Source organism: Anoplolepis gracilipes, chromosome 1 (assembly GCF_047496725.1).
Source record: "Anoplolepis gracilipes chromosome 1, ASM4749672v1, whole genome shotgun sequence".
Lineage (NCBI taxonomy): Eukaryota > Metazoa > Arthropoda > Insecta > Hymenoptera > Formicidae > Anoplolepis > Anoplolepis gracilipes.
The window spans coordinates 17,526,409-17,544,250 of record NC_132970.1 but is presented as its reverse complement, the minus strand read 5'-3'; the positions used below and the strand labels follow the sequence as shown (position 1 = coordinate 17,544,250).

At 32.7% G+C, this 17,842-nt stretch overlaps 3 protein-coding genes across 13 annotated transcripts in view; 1 reads left to right on the top strand and 2 right to left on the bottom strand.

Annotated features, from left to right (window-relative positions):
• The window catches only part of LOC140672582 (ATP-dependent helicase brm-like), a 28,455-nt gene extending 26,984 nt beyond the window's left edge, over positions 1 to 1,471 (bottom strand). For 2 of the 4 annotated variants that reach the window (XM_072904840.1, XM_072904870.1), the window contains exons 1-2: positions 883 to 1,045; positions 20 to 344 (exon numbers count right to left, since the gene is read on the bottom strand). In XM_072904840.1, the coding sequence (XP_072760941.1) occupies positions 20 to 295 (276 nt within the window). In that variant the 5' untranslated portion in view covers positions 296 to 344; positions 883 to 1,045. Of the gene's footprint in view, positions 1 to 19; positions 345 to 503; positions 813 to 882; positions 1,046 to 1,332 lie in introns of those variants that run through there. The other 2 variants (XM_072904860.1, XM_072904850.1) reach the window with 2 other exon arrangements.
• Nd-ashi (NADH:ubiquinone oxidoreductase subunit ASHI) lies at positions 1,454 to 2,562 on the top strand. The gene is made up of 4 exons (XM_072904929.1): positions 1,454 to 1,589; positions 1,847 to 2,055; positions 2,132 to 2,290; positions 2,397 to 2,562. Exons 1-4 carry the CDS (start codon positions 1,496 to 1,498, stop codon positions 2,457 to 2,459), a joined length of 525 nt encoding a protein of 174 aa, XP_072761030.1. The 5' UTR covers positions 1,454 to 1,495; the 3' UTR covers positions 2,460 to 2,562.
• Positions 2,563 to 4,335: 1,773 nt separating this feature from the next.
• C3g (C3G guanyl-nucleotide exchange factor) overlaps positions 4,336 to 17,842 on the bottom strand; it is a 69,645-nt gene continuing 56,138 nt past the window's right edge. For 3 of the 8 annotated variants that reach the window (XM_072896914.1, XM_072896858.1, XM_072896924.1), the window contains 15 exons: positions 16,669 to 17,089; positions 16,147 to 16,371; positions 15,512 to 15,694; positions 15,114 to 15,421; positions 13,694 to 13,810; positions 12,845 to 13,155; positions 12,542 to 12,749; positions 12,170 to 12,193; positions 10,798 to 10,993; positions 10,384 to 10,648; positions 10,049 to 10,292; positions 9,595 to 9,769; positions 8,872 to 9,516; positions 8,647 to 8,778; positions 4,336 to 8,576 (listed from right to left, as the gene is read on the bottom strand). In XM_072896914.1, coding sequence (XP_072753015.1) covers positions 8,438 to 8,576; positions 8,647 to 8,778; positions 8,872 to 9,516; positions 9,595 to 9,769; positions 10,049 to 10,292; positions 10,384 to 10,648; positions 10,798 to 10,993; positions 12,170 to 12,193; positions 12,542 to 12,749; positions 12,845 to 13,155; positions 13,694 to 13,810; positions 15,114 to 15,421; positions 15,512 to 15,694; positions 16,147 to 16,371; positions 16,669 to 17,089 — 3,593 coding nt within the window. In that variant the 3' untranslated portion in view covers positions 4,336 to 8,437. The remainder of the gene's footprint in view (positions 8,577 to 8,646; positions 8,779 to 8,871; positions 9,517 to 9,594; positions 9,770 to 10,048; positions 10,293 to 10,383; positions 10,649 to 10,797; positions 10,994 to 12,169; positions 12,194 to 12,541; positions 12,750 to 12,844; positions 13,156 to 13,693; positions 13,811 to 15,113; positions 15,422 to 15,511; positions 15,695 to 16,146; positions 16,372 to 16,668; positions 17,090 to 17,842) is intronic. The other 5 variants (XM_072896867.1, XM_072896876.1, XM_072896896.1 and 2 more) reach the window with 5 other exon arrangements.

Sequence of the window (17,842 nt, the reverse complement as noted above, 5' to 3'; positions counted from 1 at the left end):
TGTCTTTGATAAATCATACCTGTGGACCCATATTAGGTGGCATCTGCTGCGGATGAGGTTGATAATTCTGTTGCTGAGGTGGAGGTTGTTGCGGTGGCTGCGACATAGGTGGTCCTCCTTGTTGTATCGGTGGGCCACCTTGATAACCCTGCGTTGGACTATGAGGATGATGTTGTGGCGGTCCCATTGGACTGCCTTGCGCATTAGATGGAGAAGGTGCCTGCTGCGGAGGACCCATCGGACTAGGAGCTTGAGGAGGTGGCATAGGCGACGATTGGGGCGAAGGACTCGCCATATTATTGTGCTCGAAAGATTCCAGTTTATCCAAGAGAGGGAATTACCTCCTGAAAAATTGAAGTTAACGTTAGTCTAAGAATATGTCATATGTTTTTGTTCCTTTTCGATACATTTAAATAAATATGAAAAACTTAGTACAACTAGGTATTCATTTTGACAGATGCAAGAAATAAATATTAGTAATTTCAAATAGGCGTTTCTTGTACCTCAACGAATATATTTATATTCCAACTTCATATCGAAAGCTCTCGATTGCTTCTTGCGTATCCGAAAAATACTCGAAAATTTTGCCGCAAAAATAAATTTATTCGATAAACGGAAACATACACGCAAATCATATCACACGTACTCGAAAGTTGACCGGATGACCAATTGATCGGTAGGAGGCGAGAAGGGAGGGAAAGGAAATTCCCGAGTCAATTTCTAGTTTAAGGACGAATATAGCATATTTTTCCGGAACATAAAGCCGAGAGAGAACCGACGAGTAAGTGACAACAAAGCCGTTGCGGTTTCTTGTCACGGTCGAGATACCAGCACCGAGATATACCGCCTTTGCTCTCGGGGAGAGCCTCTTTTCACACGTACCTATTGCGAAGTTCACGTTATTGCCGGACTCGCGCCCACGTGTGCCATTACACGCGCGCTGTCAGAGATCACAATCGGTAACCGCGATTCGCCGCAAAAGCTAGACGTTGCCGAACTCCGGAAAGTACACGCTATCGGCCATTTTTCCACATTTTTCGGTCACCTCTCTCCTCTCTCGGAGACCGGAGATTCGTCATCCAACATCCGACATCTGGGGAATATGGCGTCATTTCCGCGATCCGATATTTCCTCGGGAATGCTACTCGGACTCGACCGTAAAATTTCCGCGAAAGGAAAAATCAGCCACGCCAGCCGAATGTAAAATTACATGTAAACGAAATAACGGATATCCCTGGCGAGAGAAAAAAGACCCGAGAAATTGCTCGTTGATACTCGAAAAAGAGGTTAACCGGAGATTCCCTAAATCACCGATATAGCTGGAGAGTTTACCTTTGACGTTGTAAATAAAATTACAACGTAGCGATATTTAGCACAGAACACGTGTTTATATACTTTATAGTCCTGGTATTATTACGAGTTTGACGTATCGCGTGTACTCGCGCGTTGATTCTTCGATCACGTTCATGACCTGCCTCCATCGCCGAGCGATAAAATGGCTCTAGCGAATAAACTCTGTGGACTGTCGAGTCAATTGTTCAGGAATAAAGCACTTTTCTACAGCTCAGCAAGATGCTATTCCGACAAACGTAAGTGATCGATATACTCGTATATTTCTTTTGATAATAAAATTATATTTCGCCAACAGAATTGATGAGAGGTTAAGATACTGTCATTATATAAGTAATTAGTTACTTTTATAAATTTATAATGTGTCAAACGTAAAAGCTTACGTATAAAGGCATATGATGAAGGAGAAAGATTATTAAAGGATATACCTGATCAAATTATATATAATGAGGACGAAATTGATATTGAAACTTTTCCATCATTATTCTGTCATCAGCGGTACCATGGAGTATACTCTGGAAACCAAAAGCATATGAGGAAAAGGATCATGATCAAATTGCTGAAAAGTATAATTTACATCCAAAGGATTATAAACCTATGCCATCCCTCGGTGATTATCCAGATTTGCCAGATGTAGGACCGGCTGCTAAAGATCCATACTATCCATATGACATACCAACCTACAAAAAGAATTATAAAGAATCGGTGAGTAGAAACATATAATAAAGAATTTTTTAAATCGTTATTTATCTCACATGTTTCTTTATTCCTTTATTTCCAGCTCCATCATGATTTTAATGTAATGGGCGAAGATCGTTATAGTTATGGTTACAAATATAGAATCGATTTACGTCTAGCAACAGCTATATTTATCGGATTCATACTTACTATCAGTACAATTGGCTATTTATTAGAACCGTATCCTTCATTCATGCCAGTGGTAAGTGTTCTTGCTTATGACTTTGAACAGTTTTTAATATTTATAGCTTTTTGAGCCAATAATTTTTTATTTAACTACAAAGTCTAATTATTAAAATATATTTTAGATGGAAAAGCAATATCCACAGAAAGATAAAGTACATTATACATTTGAACCAGCAAATCCATAAATAATATGGTTAGCCTCAAATAGATATAATAAGCTTATATGAAAAATACAGCAATGTCTGATATTATGTATATATTATAATATATGAATAGTTCTTACTACAACATATGTCTCTTTATTCTAACAATTCTTGCAACTTTCCATTACTCTTTATAATTTTGATTACAATGAATTTTAATTTATGATTTTTCTCTTTCTCTATCAATAATATAGATAGATTTTTAATTTATATTTTTTTCAGTATTTAATCTATATTTTTCAAAATGAAGATATAATACATCATATTTAATATACCATCAGGTTATTTATTACATTCTTTTATTACAATAAATTAGATTTTGATAATCCCTTAATAACATAAACAAAACTATTTAATATTTTAAGAGTGTAAATTTAAATTTGTGCCTAAAAGTTAAAGATAAGACCTTATAATGGATTCGATCGTATAAAACATTTTATTTTTGAAAGTGTTCCTTCAAATTTTCACTATAAATATTGCATATCAGATAGACATATCACACATATGTAAATAATCGTCTAAAGTCAATTAATTGTATAAATCATTGTGTAAATTTTTTACACATTCTACTGAAGATAATAAATATAGAAATCTTTGGCTTATGGTTACATAAAACTGTGAAAGTACCATCGACTAACACATTTTTATTTCACTTCTTCGTACATTCATTACAAAAAAAGCAATAACATTTGTTCCAAAACTTTTATGCATATAAATCTTCAACGTATTCACATAATATAAACAAAAGGAAAAATGTATTTCATATATAAGAGATTATGGTTGCGAACATTGATTGCGTCGATATGGAAAAATCTTCATACAAATTGTACCATGATATTTACTTTACAGAGAGTGTGTATGTATATGCAATGTAATATGGCAATACTAAAAAATATATATATCGAGAAATAGGACCATAGGCTTACGGAGTAAATTGTACAATTTAAACGCGTGAGCACGAATATATATATGTATTTTTTATGTGTCGCATGTTATTTAAAATCTGTCTCACAACTATCGTATAGTGTATTTAAGGAGGACGTCGAATACACAACACACTTAGTAATATCATGTACTTACAAATGATTGATATGCTTAAGCAATTGTCTGCCTCTGTTATTTTTCAGTGATTCACACATATCTCATCGTAATGTTTGACAGATTCGCAAGATCCCTACGAATGAAAGAGACATATATATTTTGTAAATAGTAGTATTCCATTGCCTTCAGTATTTGCCTTTTCTTTTCGACGTCTACTAGTAAAGTACATTTTTTTTTGTATTTGCTTTGACAGAGATATACGCGTATCACCCTGCACGAGTATAAAGATGTAATGTTGTCAATCGCTGAAAATAATTAAGAGAATCTGTCATAATTATATTTTTTACATCCATCTTATAAAATGTCGCAGCGTGTATATAATGTATATATTAATAAATTCCAAAGATTACACTCTTATATATTTATCGCATGGCAATTGCGCAAAATATATTCGAATGAGATATGAAGGAATTTCTTATTAAATGCAGCGAAATATTGCTTTTTTTTATATTCAAAATATGAGCGTTCGAAATATCGGTATTATTCTCTGTAATACTTTCTTTCTTGTTTTTTCTTTTGTACGCCAAACCGAATTGCTAATTATTGACTAGAGCTCTACACGGACACCAGACTACTAGACAAAAATTCAGATTTACTTCCTTTGTGTATGTATATATTTTAAAAAGTTATTTATTTCTCAAAAAGCATTAATTTTTACTAAATCAGTTTCCAAAATAATTAATAATTCTCTTATTTCTCAAATACCTATATTTGAAGTTGCAATTTGATTTTTCCGCACTGTGTATACAATAGAAAATTTATGTCTTACAATATTTTTCTTTAATAATCTGTTACATAGCGTAATTAAATCAATATACATTTCTGCAGTTATTAAAAAATCATATATTTTAATACGATATCTCTTAATACATTTCTCTTATTCGTTTTCCCTTTCTTTCTCTTTTTTTTTTCCTCTAATAAATTTACGGTCCTACAGTAAAGTAGTGTCTTAGGTGGATATGTTATTTTTGTTGCTGTAGGAATAAATATTTTTATGTAACATAAATCGCACGACGAAGCATCGGATACGCGTTTATTCTTTTTATTATTTTACGTGTGATACTTTCTAATACTTACCGTAAGATCTATGCGTGTGTGTTTGTGTGTGAGAAGAGAGTGCAAGTTACATATATGTATCTTTCGAGACAAAGAATTGGTAACACATCAATAGCGATTATAACTTTTTTTTTTTTTTGCTACTTATCAGTATTCGCTATGAATAAAGCTTGCCAAACTGACGCGAAATATGTTTCTCCTATATTATAGGAATCGATTTTTCATTGCATCTTCACGTCAGTTCGGGCGCTTCATCTCTCATTTCGACGGTAGACGCAGAAGAAACGTTAATCCATTATTCGGCGAGAGTTGTTTGATTCTTTACTTTATTGAGTCTCGGTCACGTCCGACCGAAAAGGGAAGTTCATGCGCGACGGGGCGAAATAATTCCGATACGCAAGCCCATCTCCGAAACCTAAGTTTGTTTTTAGAAACGTCAAACACTTCGAGTGCCGGAATATACGTTTAAATATTGACAACATAGTTCGTTCCATCGTTAGACTAGATTAACAACATGGTTGTGTGTATGCGTATGTTTATATACAATGATAATAAATATACTATATGCGACTGATTTTATGAATGCAAATAAACCTCGCCTTGGGGAGTATACGCGGTAAATTACACGATATTACGCGTGTTCAATTGTAACTTTAAGATTAACAGCAATTGCTTTTTAGAGTTTTTTCATTTTCATTAGAGAATGTCCTCTTTTGGAAGCTAAGACAATAGTAATTCAATCATTCTTGCACAAGAAAAAACAATTAAAAAAAAAAAAAAAAGAATACAGTTACATCAGTATGCCTATACTACTTTATAGTCAAGTATTGAGTGTAAGAAGAAAGCGATTTTGCGACAATTGTAATTGTCTTCTTAGCAACTGAATTTTCTACTTGCAAAGCTTAATTAGCCTATCTAATCACTAAGTCGAGTCTAATTTTTTCGTTGCACATTCAATGGATCATCTCACTCGTATTTTGGTATAATATAGTACTTCAAAATTATTTGCTTATATATTCGTTCATAATGTATATATAAACAGGAAATTCTGCCAATAGTCTAACAAAAATCTCGCGTAATAATTATAGAAATTATGTGCGATACAGTCCCGATGCAAGTACAATACTCTTAGGAAGGCCTTTAACTATTACCAGAATTTCCAAAAATATTGTACAAAATATAAACAGTTATATATCGCGACATTGAAAGGTAAGAATGTTTTTAAAAAAGCCTATATATGTAAAAATATGTATAACAGCTGCCTCAAGAAATATATGTGTACATACGTGTGACACGAAAACGAAATAAAAAGAAAAATAGATAAAATACAAATTATAATTGATATAATCGCTTGTCATTTAATTCGCAATTAAATAGAGAAGATAGTATAAAAAAATCATATATGCATGCGTGCTACATGTAATAACCTAACATGACATCACAATGATATTTGATCGACTTAAAAATTACTAACTCAATACAATGCGCTGTACAATTCGTAATTATCGACATAATAATAGATATACACGCATGTAAATTCACGTGAAATTATATGTACAATTAAATTATTATTTACATTACAGCATCGATAGATCTTTGCTTATTCCTACAAGTAAATCAGTTGACATTAGCTAGAATGGACAAAACGTAAGACATACGCACATACTTGCTTACATTCATTCACAAATTGATATAAACCTAATCGAATATTTACGATGTATCGATATAGTACTAATACTGTGTACTCTCTCTACTGCTGCTGTATATCTGTCTACTGCTATATCGTGTGCGTAGCTAGTTGCATTTCTCCAAGAAAGATTTAAAAAACAATACCTTTTTTTCATTGTAAATAATTTTATAGCGTAAACGTAATATTATGTATACATAATTAATTTTATTACGTTGCATATTCATTAGCCAATTATATCACATTAATTTTTCATGAGAAATTTTTTTCACACACAGTTATCGCAAATGAATGTATAATTAATGTCAAGGATGAAGAGATCTACTCAGAATTTTTACTTTTCTATCTAAGTCTGTGGATACACGAAAGCAGATGTGTGGAAGTTCATTTTGATTTAGAATCCAAACTATTGACACATTAACTTTTATAATTATATATGGCAGCTTTGTAACTACTTTTTAAAATTTCACATATTTTATCCTGGCAATCAATTCGTCTGGATTATTATTTTTATACCCGTGATTTGTACTAGAACGATACTGTCGATTTTTAACTAAATATGTTTAGGCCTTTTTCTGTTGCTGTAGATATCACTTAATATTACAAATTGATACTACACGCACGTGTGCACGTCGTAAAGTTTTGAGAATCAGCGATTCACATAATTTCTACTTGGGGCTATTATTATACAAGTGAAGTATAACCCTTTTTCAAATAATAAATCGACGAAAGATTAATAAACAGATCCATTCGCTTGATTCATTCTTTAAGACGAGGCACGCAAAACTGCTATATATTAATTAATTCACTATTATTACATGGCAACATCTTTCACTGTTATATCTAATTGTAAGAGTAAAGGCTGTGTCGTCACATTAAATGTTTAAAAGGAATACAAGAAGACACAGTACTCTTTTAAAGGCGACAAAATTAATCCTTTGTTTTACGGAATGTATTAAAGATTTGAAAAAGATACACTTAACGCGAGACGCTACCGCGTCTCTTGATAAAAGAGTTTAGTGTGTTTAATTTTCGAGAGGTCGGGATTTAATTGAAACAATTGCTTAAAACCAACGGCATACTATCGAATAAAATTAAAGTTGCATTTAACTTTTTTGCTGTATAATTTATATTTGATTTATATTTGATTTACCAAATCACGTTAGAATATAATAGTAATAATGTGATTTACAGCTGAAAACTCGAATATCTATCAACAAGTTGCCAACAAAAAAAAACTGTTTTTTTTCTATCATCATATACAATAGTATATGTAACAGTTGCGCTCAGTCATACCATGTGTCCCGATACGCGCGTACCAGAGCGCTAACACGAGACTACAATGGCCCTACATTAATCAACGTAATTGGTGTTCATCCTTGTGTAATCAACAGTGTTCTGTTGACGCTCAAAAATTCACTTATCTACATAAAGCTACAAATGTGTGGACGTTCACATACATCTAAATAAATTAAAAAAGAAACCGCGTAGACGTATACACTATACTTATATATGTATATGTATGTATGTATATATAATTTACTGACAAAAAGGCAAATAAATAAATTTCTTCTTAAATGTATCTAGAACAGAGCTGAAGATCCCGGGGTTTCTCTCATAATTAATTATGTTACAATAAACATCGTTACATATAGTTAAGTATAAGTTGCATATCTCCTCATAGCGAATATGTTATGTATTGTAGCAAACAGAAAGACTACACTTAAAATGCATTGGAATAGATATTGGTTCACTTAACGTTTCGTAATTTTCTCCTTTTGGCGTTTTCGATCTCTAATTGATTACAAACGCAAGTTTAAGTTAAACAGTGCGTTACGTTACAAATTGAATCTGCTAAATATCGAGTTTACGCATGTGTTTGCATACTAAAATTCCCACATACAAGATTTAATAATATAATAAGATACAACCTCACAGAGGCTGTGTCGAAACGGGATAGACTCGCTAACCCTTTCACTGCTCTTAGAGCATTGTAGCAGAGAGAATAACTTTTCTATCCGCAAAAAAAGTATATACCTATGCATAAATATAAATCTTTTAATTCACTCACGTTTCAGCCTTTCGAGACGCAGGCAGTGAAAGGGTTAGGTATATTCTAGTTTTGCGAATGCGCTTTTTTACCACCACGTGGCTTGATGCTTTCGGAAATCTGCCACATTGCCTCCTCACAGAGGAAATCACTAAAGTTGTTGAAAAATGTTATGATGCGCTCGTGCTTCTTGAAAGAATACATACTGCAAAATATAATAATTAACGATTAAAACACTAATCAAGTATTTACGGTGATTAAACAAAAATCCTTACCCTTTCTTAAATCTTTTCATATTTTCAACAATATTAAATTGTTGCCATCTTTTTGAAAAATTTATAGTGCCATCTGGTAATAAATCGTTATTTCCAATATGCACAAATGTAAGATCTTGCAAAACAAGTCCGCTAAAACATATGCACGTTTATGATAGTTAAAAAGATATATAAGAGATATTGTATTTTTAGGAGATAACGCGACAAATATTTTTGTGCTCTTACATATAAGGAATACACGGTGGCTGTGTTTCTGCTAGAGCTTGTCTATAAGCTCGGAAGCTGCTAGAGCTATCGATGAGAGCGCAATATTCCTTGAGACCTTCCGTAATGTGCTTTTGCCATTCGAGTCTCCTAATAGGTGCACTGTCCAGCGCAGATAATAACGCGAGATAGCTATTAAAATTATTAATTTTCCTAAGATGTTTCATAATTTTGATGAACTTTACGACATATTTTTCCCTATCTTTCGCTTCGTTTTCTAATCGGTGCTCCAATATCCGAGATCGCGCCCAATAGGACATTTTATTGAAATGTTCGGTAAATCTTGTGAGATTCGGACTTCTCTCCTCGTTCTGTTCCTGCGCCCAGATCAGCACTTCCGGGATTTCTATTTTCATAAACAAGTCGGCGTCGAGTAGCGTCATTTGTTCAGCAATCTGTTCACTTTTAAAGTCCAACAGAGAAGCCTGTTTCGTTGTTACGCTTAGAGACGAAAGAATCGGCTGCGCCGCTTGTAACTGTTTGTTGGTGTGTTTCTCTAAAATTTTAACCCGCAACGCTTTGGCCATTGTAAGATCTCCGCTACACACCAATTGCTGTACAAATTCCATCAGAGTTTGCAGAAGAACGTCGTCAAGATCAGATATTCTGTTTAATAAAGAATCGTATCAAACATTATAACCAGAAATATATATAAATGTAAAAATGTAATTAATCTTCACTTACGTTAAATCACTAACGACTCTAACTAATAAGGAAAATGCTTCACGCGCGGCTCTTTGTTTGATGACATCTGGGGAACATGAGAAACGTTGATGGCGTCTATGTAATTTTCGAATTAGTTCCAATGGTTGCATAAAGGTTCTGTACGTCGTTAGGAACGCTTCTTGATATAAGAAATCTGCAAAAGATGTATATAGTTTTTAGTTTTAATGTAGATTCGATTTATGTTTCTCATCAATGTTCATCTATCAATTTATGTGATATTGCATATAATTATCAATATATTTATTCATTAAAAATATTATATCAATATTATCCCAATTACCTGATTCTTTTTCATCTATGCAGCGTATAAAAAATATATATGTAATAAATACTGTACAATTAGATATTATTATTCTAGTTTTTTAATATTAATTCCAACTACTTTATGTTTAATGAATTAAAAAGTATATACCATGTTTATTTGCTTTTGTGGCGTGAATTAATAAAGCATCTGGATGTCCACCACGTATATCTGGGCCTTCTTCATCAGGTTTTTTCAATACTAAATATTTATTTATATCTAATTCATCTAAAATACTATCATCTTGATCAATATCCCTTAGTTCGAGGGTATTTTCATCAACTGATATGGAAGAAAGAGCATTACTAGCAGGTCTAGACGATGGTAATACTGTGTCCATAATAACATTGTTATTCTGAAATAAAACGATTGCGTTACGCATGTACTTCATCGAGTGTTAATTGTAGTTTATTCGTTATAATATTGCAGTAGCATGAATTTATTACATTAATGTTTACCAATTTTACTGGAGTCGAAGGCGTAATATCTTTCTTTTCATGGGTGTACGTTGACTCTTCTGACTTGAGAGGCGTCGATGTCACGAGAGAATCTAAATTGTGAATGCTCTGCATACTGATCGTGGGTTTTGGCGATATAGGTGGAGGTGTAGCATTTGATTTAATGGAACGAGATCTCTTTGGTGGTAATGCCGGGGGCAGACTAGAATTATTTGTTGTCTCTATCGAGCTCGGTGTTGTAGTCACAGAAAGGCTAAAAAAATATAAATAAATTTTAAATTTTAAATAAAACAAATTTTTGATAATTTTTACTTTTTTAATATTACTTGCCAAAAATATCTATATAATAAAAGTGGATAAAAATATATAACAAGTATACAATTATTATGTATTATAGTATACCTTGAGCTATCATGTAGAGCAGTCACAGTATGCGTCACGAAAGAACACGATTGAGTTGTGGTAAGAGACATCTCATGCTGCTGCCATTCTGCTTGCATCGAATTGTAAGCTGCTACAGAATGACGGGTACCGAGACCCGAGATGAAATCGTTATTACTGTGGGAGCAGTTCCCAAACATCTCCATGTAAGCCATAACTGAAATATACATAAAAGTATATTAGCATTAGAATTTCATAAGAGAGTATCGAAAAAATAATCTTTGTTACTATAAATTATTCTGAACAAAAACTGAATTTTTTAATGGCATATATAATACAGTCGATGAATGTAGCAAGCACGACGTATGCTGCAATAAGATATTAAAGCGCACGACGTATGGATTGTGTGGAAACACTGATGCACAAGCGAATATTGTTGTATATTCATTATTTTGATAAGCCACGTGTAAGAAAAAAAAAATTAAAAAGTCAAACTCACTGGAATAAGAATGGAACCTTTTAAACAGCATTTTTTATATTGCTGTATTACACTTTGACAACTATTGAGCTATTGGGCACAATGGGAATAAAAGCGAGTAGTAATTACAGACTTCATTAAAATTGTCATGTAAGTTAAAAAAACTTTCACACATTAACGATTCTTTCGTTTTTAGTCCGTTTGCTTCGACGCAAGGATGAAAACTGAGTTTTAGCTCTTGACAACTGATGAAGCATAACCAACTCTCTATTAACGAAAAAGGTCAAATTAATTAGAAAAAGATTACAATGCCCACGTAAGCTCTGCTCTACTTTTCACTCATTTGTAATAAACTATAGAAAACCTCCAGAATTTTTTTTCTATCGTAACATCAGAAAAAAATGTAAAAAAATGATTCTATATATATATATATATATATATAGAATAAAGCATATCATATATATATATATATATATATATATATATATTGATATGTTTTATAAATTACATAATAAAAATTTAATTTTTAATATAAGATTTTAGAAGAATAAGTCATATGTAGAAATAAATAACGGTACAAAGTACCTGTTATGAGATATATATATTTTTATGATTAGTATAATATTCAACATCATAAGTAAAATCTTTGCAATATTATTCATGATGTAAGAATAAATTACGAGAGTAAGCTGCTAGTATTAATAAAAATTCAAGCTTAATGTCAAACAAAAGATCATATTCTAAAAATATTTGTGACAAAAAGAAAATAAAGTATATCAGAAAAAACATGCCGCAAGAAGCCTGGAATTAAAAATCTGATGTAAATATATAAAACATAGGACATTAACTTAGCGTATAAAAGTGTTCACTGAAGGGGGAAAAGTAGTTGAATTATGTGGGCAGGATCCCACTTACCGGAATATGCCACTGATTGGAACACTGGGGGATATACAAAACATTGCGTCAGTTTTATAATCTACTACGAAAATGTAATAATATTTGTGCAGAAAAATGTCTACGCTTATTATTTTCTTTAATATTTGCGTATGTATATTGACATAATAAATTATATCTATAAATCTTATATAAACATAAAACATTATAATTGCTTTACAATGTTGTCGTACTCGCGAGAAATATTTACTAATGCAGTAAACAATTTTTCAAAATTCATATAATTCATTTTAAAATTGAGACAATAAATCAACATCAACGTTGTTAGACATTCTGTTGATTTCCATTTCTCATTGACAGTGTTAATAGTAATTCGCAAAAAGGATTACTTACTATGCCGCTTCTTTAGTGGCAGAGGTGGTGGTTTGTTGGCGTCCGGACTATCTCCGTTACTGGTATGTAAACTGCACGTAGATAAATGTTCGTTCTCCGGTACATTGTCATACTGCGACGGCTGCCGCTCCTTTCGTCGTTTGGATCGCTTCTCTGGCAATGCTGGAGGCGCTCCGTTAGAATCGGATGTAGCTGTCGATTCCATTTCCTACGTGATTGAGAAATGTAGATCAAATGAGTGTGTCGTTTAATGTACTGAGTGAAAGAAAAAGAAATGGACGAAAACGTTACAACAACACTCACATTTACCAATTTTTCTAATAAAGCTGGGTCCCCGTTTCCGGACACGTTGGTCGTGCTAATAGTACTTTTAGAGCTGGTCATCGTCTTTTGTGTAAAAATAGAGCCGTTACTGTCCGAGGATAATTTGGTCTGGGAGAACGACTGTTGCTGCTGTGCACTAAATGATTGAGAATTATAACTAATGCTGCTCTGTTGCGATGATCTCTTGGACGCGGTGGTGTAACTTTGAGATGAACTTCGTTGAGAATGCATAGACACGAAGCCCGATTCCTGCGTTTGCGTGGATAATCGCTCCATCTTTCCTTCTATACCTAGAACAAAATAAATAATCAAGTTTATTTAGAGTAATCCAAAATAAAGAAAATACCAAATAATGCATAAATCAATGTTCGTCAAAGTTTCTTACGAAAAAACATTTTGACATTTTTCCAACCGAAATTAGACTCATGTGACATTATTTTATATATTTATGATAATAGTATAAAGTGAAAGAGAGAAGAAAAAGATGCTTTGCTCGATTTCGCTGCGTTTTGAACGAAGATCTACAAGATACTGTTTAATCATACGGCCGGAAGGTCGATGTCACCCACGCAACTTGTCCCACTAACTATTTCAAGAATTCTTGCATAATTTTAGATCTCGAATATATATCCGTTTTCTTTTGCAATTTTCATAAATATTTGGAAATATTGAGTTATATAGTAAAAAACTTATCAAAAGCAAATCTTAATTAAATAATAAAACACGTCGGTTAAAATTTTATGAAAGAAATATACGTGTAATTTTAATCAAACAATTTGCTAATTTCCTTCGACATTAAACTATTCGTATAGCGAGGAAAGTACATACCAGTGAATGGACTAAGCATTTCCTGAGGTGTTTGTTGGCCTAGCAACATAGTACTTGGTATGCTAGGTTCAGAACCATCCCAGCAATTACAGTTTGATGTACCATTCACTTGCATGCCTAATGAAATAGAATATATATTATATATTGTATAATAAATTTAATATCATTTATGTTAAATATAGACAAATAAATTCATAAATAACTTCCGTTTGAACTCTATGAATCTACGTGGCATCAATAATTTTCAGGATACATTCTCGTTAATAATAATAGTTCTTATCTCGTGAAAATAGCATTTATTGATTATGTATATGAAAAGAAATGGTATACTATATATCCGACAAAACTCTTGAAATACCTTCATAGTTTATATTGAGCTTCACGTACTTTATACACTTATTATTAACTAGAGTATATAAAGAATGAGAAAATCCTGGATTCATAATTATCGCGAACTTTTTTTTTCGATATTATAAAAGTACATTGGTTAATCGTCGATAGAAACACGTTTGTACGATCAGACGTTCGATTGTAGACTCAACTCGATGAGAAGACAGAGTAGAATACCAAACTAATATGCTGAGTAAGCGTTGACCATGAAGCATTCGTCTCACATATGTAGGAATGCATTTACAATAATCCTACCATTCCACAATAATTGAAACTAAAACGCAATCGCGAAACGTTACAATCGACATAGATAATAGTATATTAATACACAGTTGAAAAACTTGTGTTTTGGTGTTAAAAATTTTGCTAGTTAAAATTTATATGTTAAAATTTAGCACATTTACTTGGTAATTTAATATATTACTGTTTTATTAATTTAAGTCAACTGTTAAATTATTAAAATAACTGATGAAAAAGAATGTAAATAACACAATGTGTATATATTTTTAATTTTACATTATAAACATATTTCGAATTATTAATGACAGAATTTATCTTTTAAAATTTACAGAACAAAATGTTGAGTTTATTCTATAATACAAGAATAACTATTAATATGTTACACTAACATTATAATGTTAAGTAACATATATAACATATTACTTTAACATTATTTTCTCGTTAAATTTTCACAAAAAGCTGTGGCAAACTATGAAATTTACATTTATTTTTATGTTATTGTAAAATATAATATAATAATAATGTTACTATTTAATGTATGCTTAATATGTTAAATTAATAGAAAAATTTCTGTGGACCATTTGGAACATGCGACGATTTTTGTTAAATTTATCACAAACTTTTCAACTGTAACAATAGTATTGCGCGTGCATTTTTCGAATTGTTTTCTTATGTTAAATAATAATACAATATTTTGTCTAGGTATAAAATATTAAAAATTATATCTAAACAATACACGATGGCCTTATTAAAGATAAAGTAAAAATTTTAATGCGAAACAAACCGTTACCTTGAATAGTAGCCATGAGACTTAAGTCCATACTATCATTCAAGGACTCGTCATTTGGTCCCATTATGGCTCGAATCTCGTCCTCGTCTCGGGAATGATTCAGAGCCGAATCCAAACTACCGGCGGACGCGCTGAGAAGAGACGACGAATCCTCTGGAGATCGACTTCGAAGAGATACTCTATCAAGACTAGATGCCAGAAGACTTTCTGACTCGTCGAGGAGCTGTTGAGTCCTCATTCTTCTCTTCGGCGGCAAAGGAGGAGGTGTACCGGAAGAGCTATTTTCCTCCGACAAACATACATTTGTTCTACAAGGGATCGAGCAGTTCTACGTTCAACCGCCGACAATGACAAGTGATTTATTATCCTTCTTTCTTATAACAAAAAACGAGTGTTACCTGTCGGGCAGCGGAGGTTTCGGCGGTGGACTAGAATCCCGCAAGATCGATTCGGAACTATGCGAGCTGCGAACTAAGCTACTGTTTGTTGCCGTTTGTTCCAAAATCTGGCGTTCTCTTGGTGTTAAAGGTATATCCGGCAGAGAATTTCTTTGCGTCAGTTCCGATCCGTATCCAGAAGTTCTAACACACACAAATTTAAATTTTAATAAATTATTTTCTTAAGTTATTTACATCGATATCGCTTGTAATTTAATGTAGATAAAATATTCCTAATAAAATTCCCTTAGTCTTAATATTACCATTTTCATTTTCATTTCAAGGATTTACATTTTATAATCTTCTATGATATTAAATAAAATATTTTATATATCAAGTATTATTATGATTATCGATCATATAATTTTCTGATATATATCGTATATAAAAGTTGATATTAATTGGAAGTTATTTTACGTTATCTTTCTATTAATATACATATTTATAATAATTTATAACTACTTTCAAATGTTGGAAGTTTGCTTCTTGTATCTTGAGTTTAATAATGTAACGGCATAGAAACTATTTTTTCTTTTCATTCGCTATTTCGAGGCACAGTGCATTGAAATTCCATTTGTTTCATTGCTGTAAATTACCTATTGCTATTCGCAACAGACGCGGGTTTCTGCTTGTTGGCAATCTTCTCGTGCGCCAGAGCCACGAGATTTTTCACCGCCTCCTCAACCAGCCCGATAACGTGCGTCACGTTCTCGGTGTCTAGAGCGGAGGATTGATCACCGTGCAGCAATACATCGTCGCAAAGTTTCAACAATTGCGCTAACGCTTGATACACCTGATTCGTGGCGGATCCCAATGTGGAGCTGAAATAAAATGCCAGGATACAGGATTAGCAGGATAAAAAACAAATACGGAATTAACAGCATAAAAAACAAATTAATTGATTCAATCCAAATCTGTCATAATGACATTCATTACAAAAATGTAATGTAAATCAACAAGTAAACAAGTTTTTGAGTGAAGTAAGCTTATCGAATTTTTAAATTCTATTCTCTAAATCTTATTCTGCATCTACTTGATATTAAAAGTTGCAAGATAGAATTTATAATCGATTACTATATTAAATAAGATTTTATTTATACGATGAAATCAACAATCACCTATTCTCGTAGAGCAAGTAGGACTTCAACGCATTGTGTATCGTGGTAACGGTATCAAGGACGATTGTGCCATTCCCGGGCAGCATCTCGAGCTTCTTCTTGGACACGACATCTCGAAAGTGGAGCAGCGCCAGCTGGACCTGCCGCACGTGGATGTGCAGATCACGTAGGGGATTCTTGTCCAGAGTATTGCCGGGATCGTTGCCCGGGGCGCTCTTGTCCCTCGGTGTACGCGGTGACGAGGGCGAGGCGGCCCTCGTGCCCGTCCCGCTGCCTCCGCCGCCCCCGCCACCGCCACCGCCGCTACCGCTGCCGGGAGACCGCATATGGGAGAGCTTCTCCAGAAAGTCCTCCTTGAAGGAGCGCGCACGACGCGCTAATTTGCCGCCGCGCGCTTTCCCGCTGGAGCGCTCCTCGACTTCTGTGCAACAAGAAACACATTTAAATTAGGGAGAAAGAAATTTTACTCTTATTTTCTTTATTTTATTCTACTTAGCTCTTTTACGCAATTCAGAATGGCAGGATATATTTGTATCGTATGAAAAAATATTTGTAGAAAATCGTAATATAATATATAATATATTAAATAATAATATATTGAAAATATATAATATTGAATATAACATTGAAAAATTAATATATAATATTGAAAAATTCTAAGTGTAAAATTAATAGGCTAATAATTAATATAGAAACCTTACACGTTAAATAATTTTGAAATAATTATTTAAGTACTCATACGCAATCAATGTATGCATTTGTCAACCACCTCTCCTTATTGACCTATTAATTTTACATTTTGAATTTTTTTATATAAATGAACTTCTTTACTTAAATTTATTATATAATATTGATTTTGATAATTTCTTAGAACACTTAATTCTTACATCTTACAATTAGTGTTTTCGATTTCTCATATATTCATCTTTATATTGGAACATCAAGTTAATATTAAGTCACTTTCACTTCCCTCCAATATAAATCTAATTTGCCTGCCAAATAGTTCGAGCATCTAATTCTGGAACGTTAGTACTTAATTAGCACTTAATCTTGAAATAGATTAGGCTTTATTTGGCACTGATGAAGGAAAGGCTAATTTAATAAGGGTTTCCTCTCTTATCTCACTCAATTCTAATTTCGTACATTGTTGCAACATATAAAGTTTATCAGAACT

Excerpts from the sequence above, each read along its gene's own strand:
- Nd-ashi (XM_072904929.1), top strand. The coding sequence starts at position 1,496 with ATGGCTCTAGCGAATAAACTCTGTGGACTGTCGAGTCAATTGTTCAGG. Across the intron at positions 2,056-2,131 it reads AAAAGAATTATAAAGAATCG|CTCCATCATGATTTTAATGT; the intron begins GTGAGTAGAAAC and ends CTTTATTTCCAG. Across the intron at positions 2,291-2,396 it reads ATCCTTCATTCATGCCAGTG|ATGGAAAAGCAATATCCACA; the intron begins GTAAGTGTTCTT and ends AATATATTTTAG.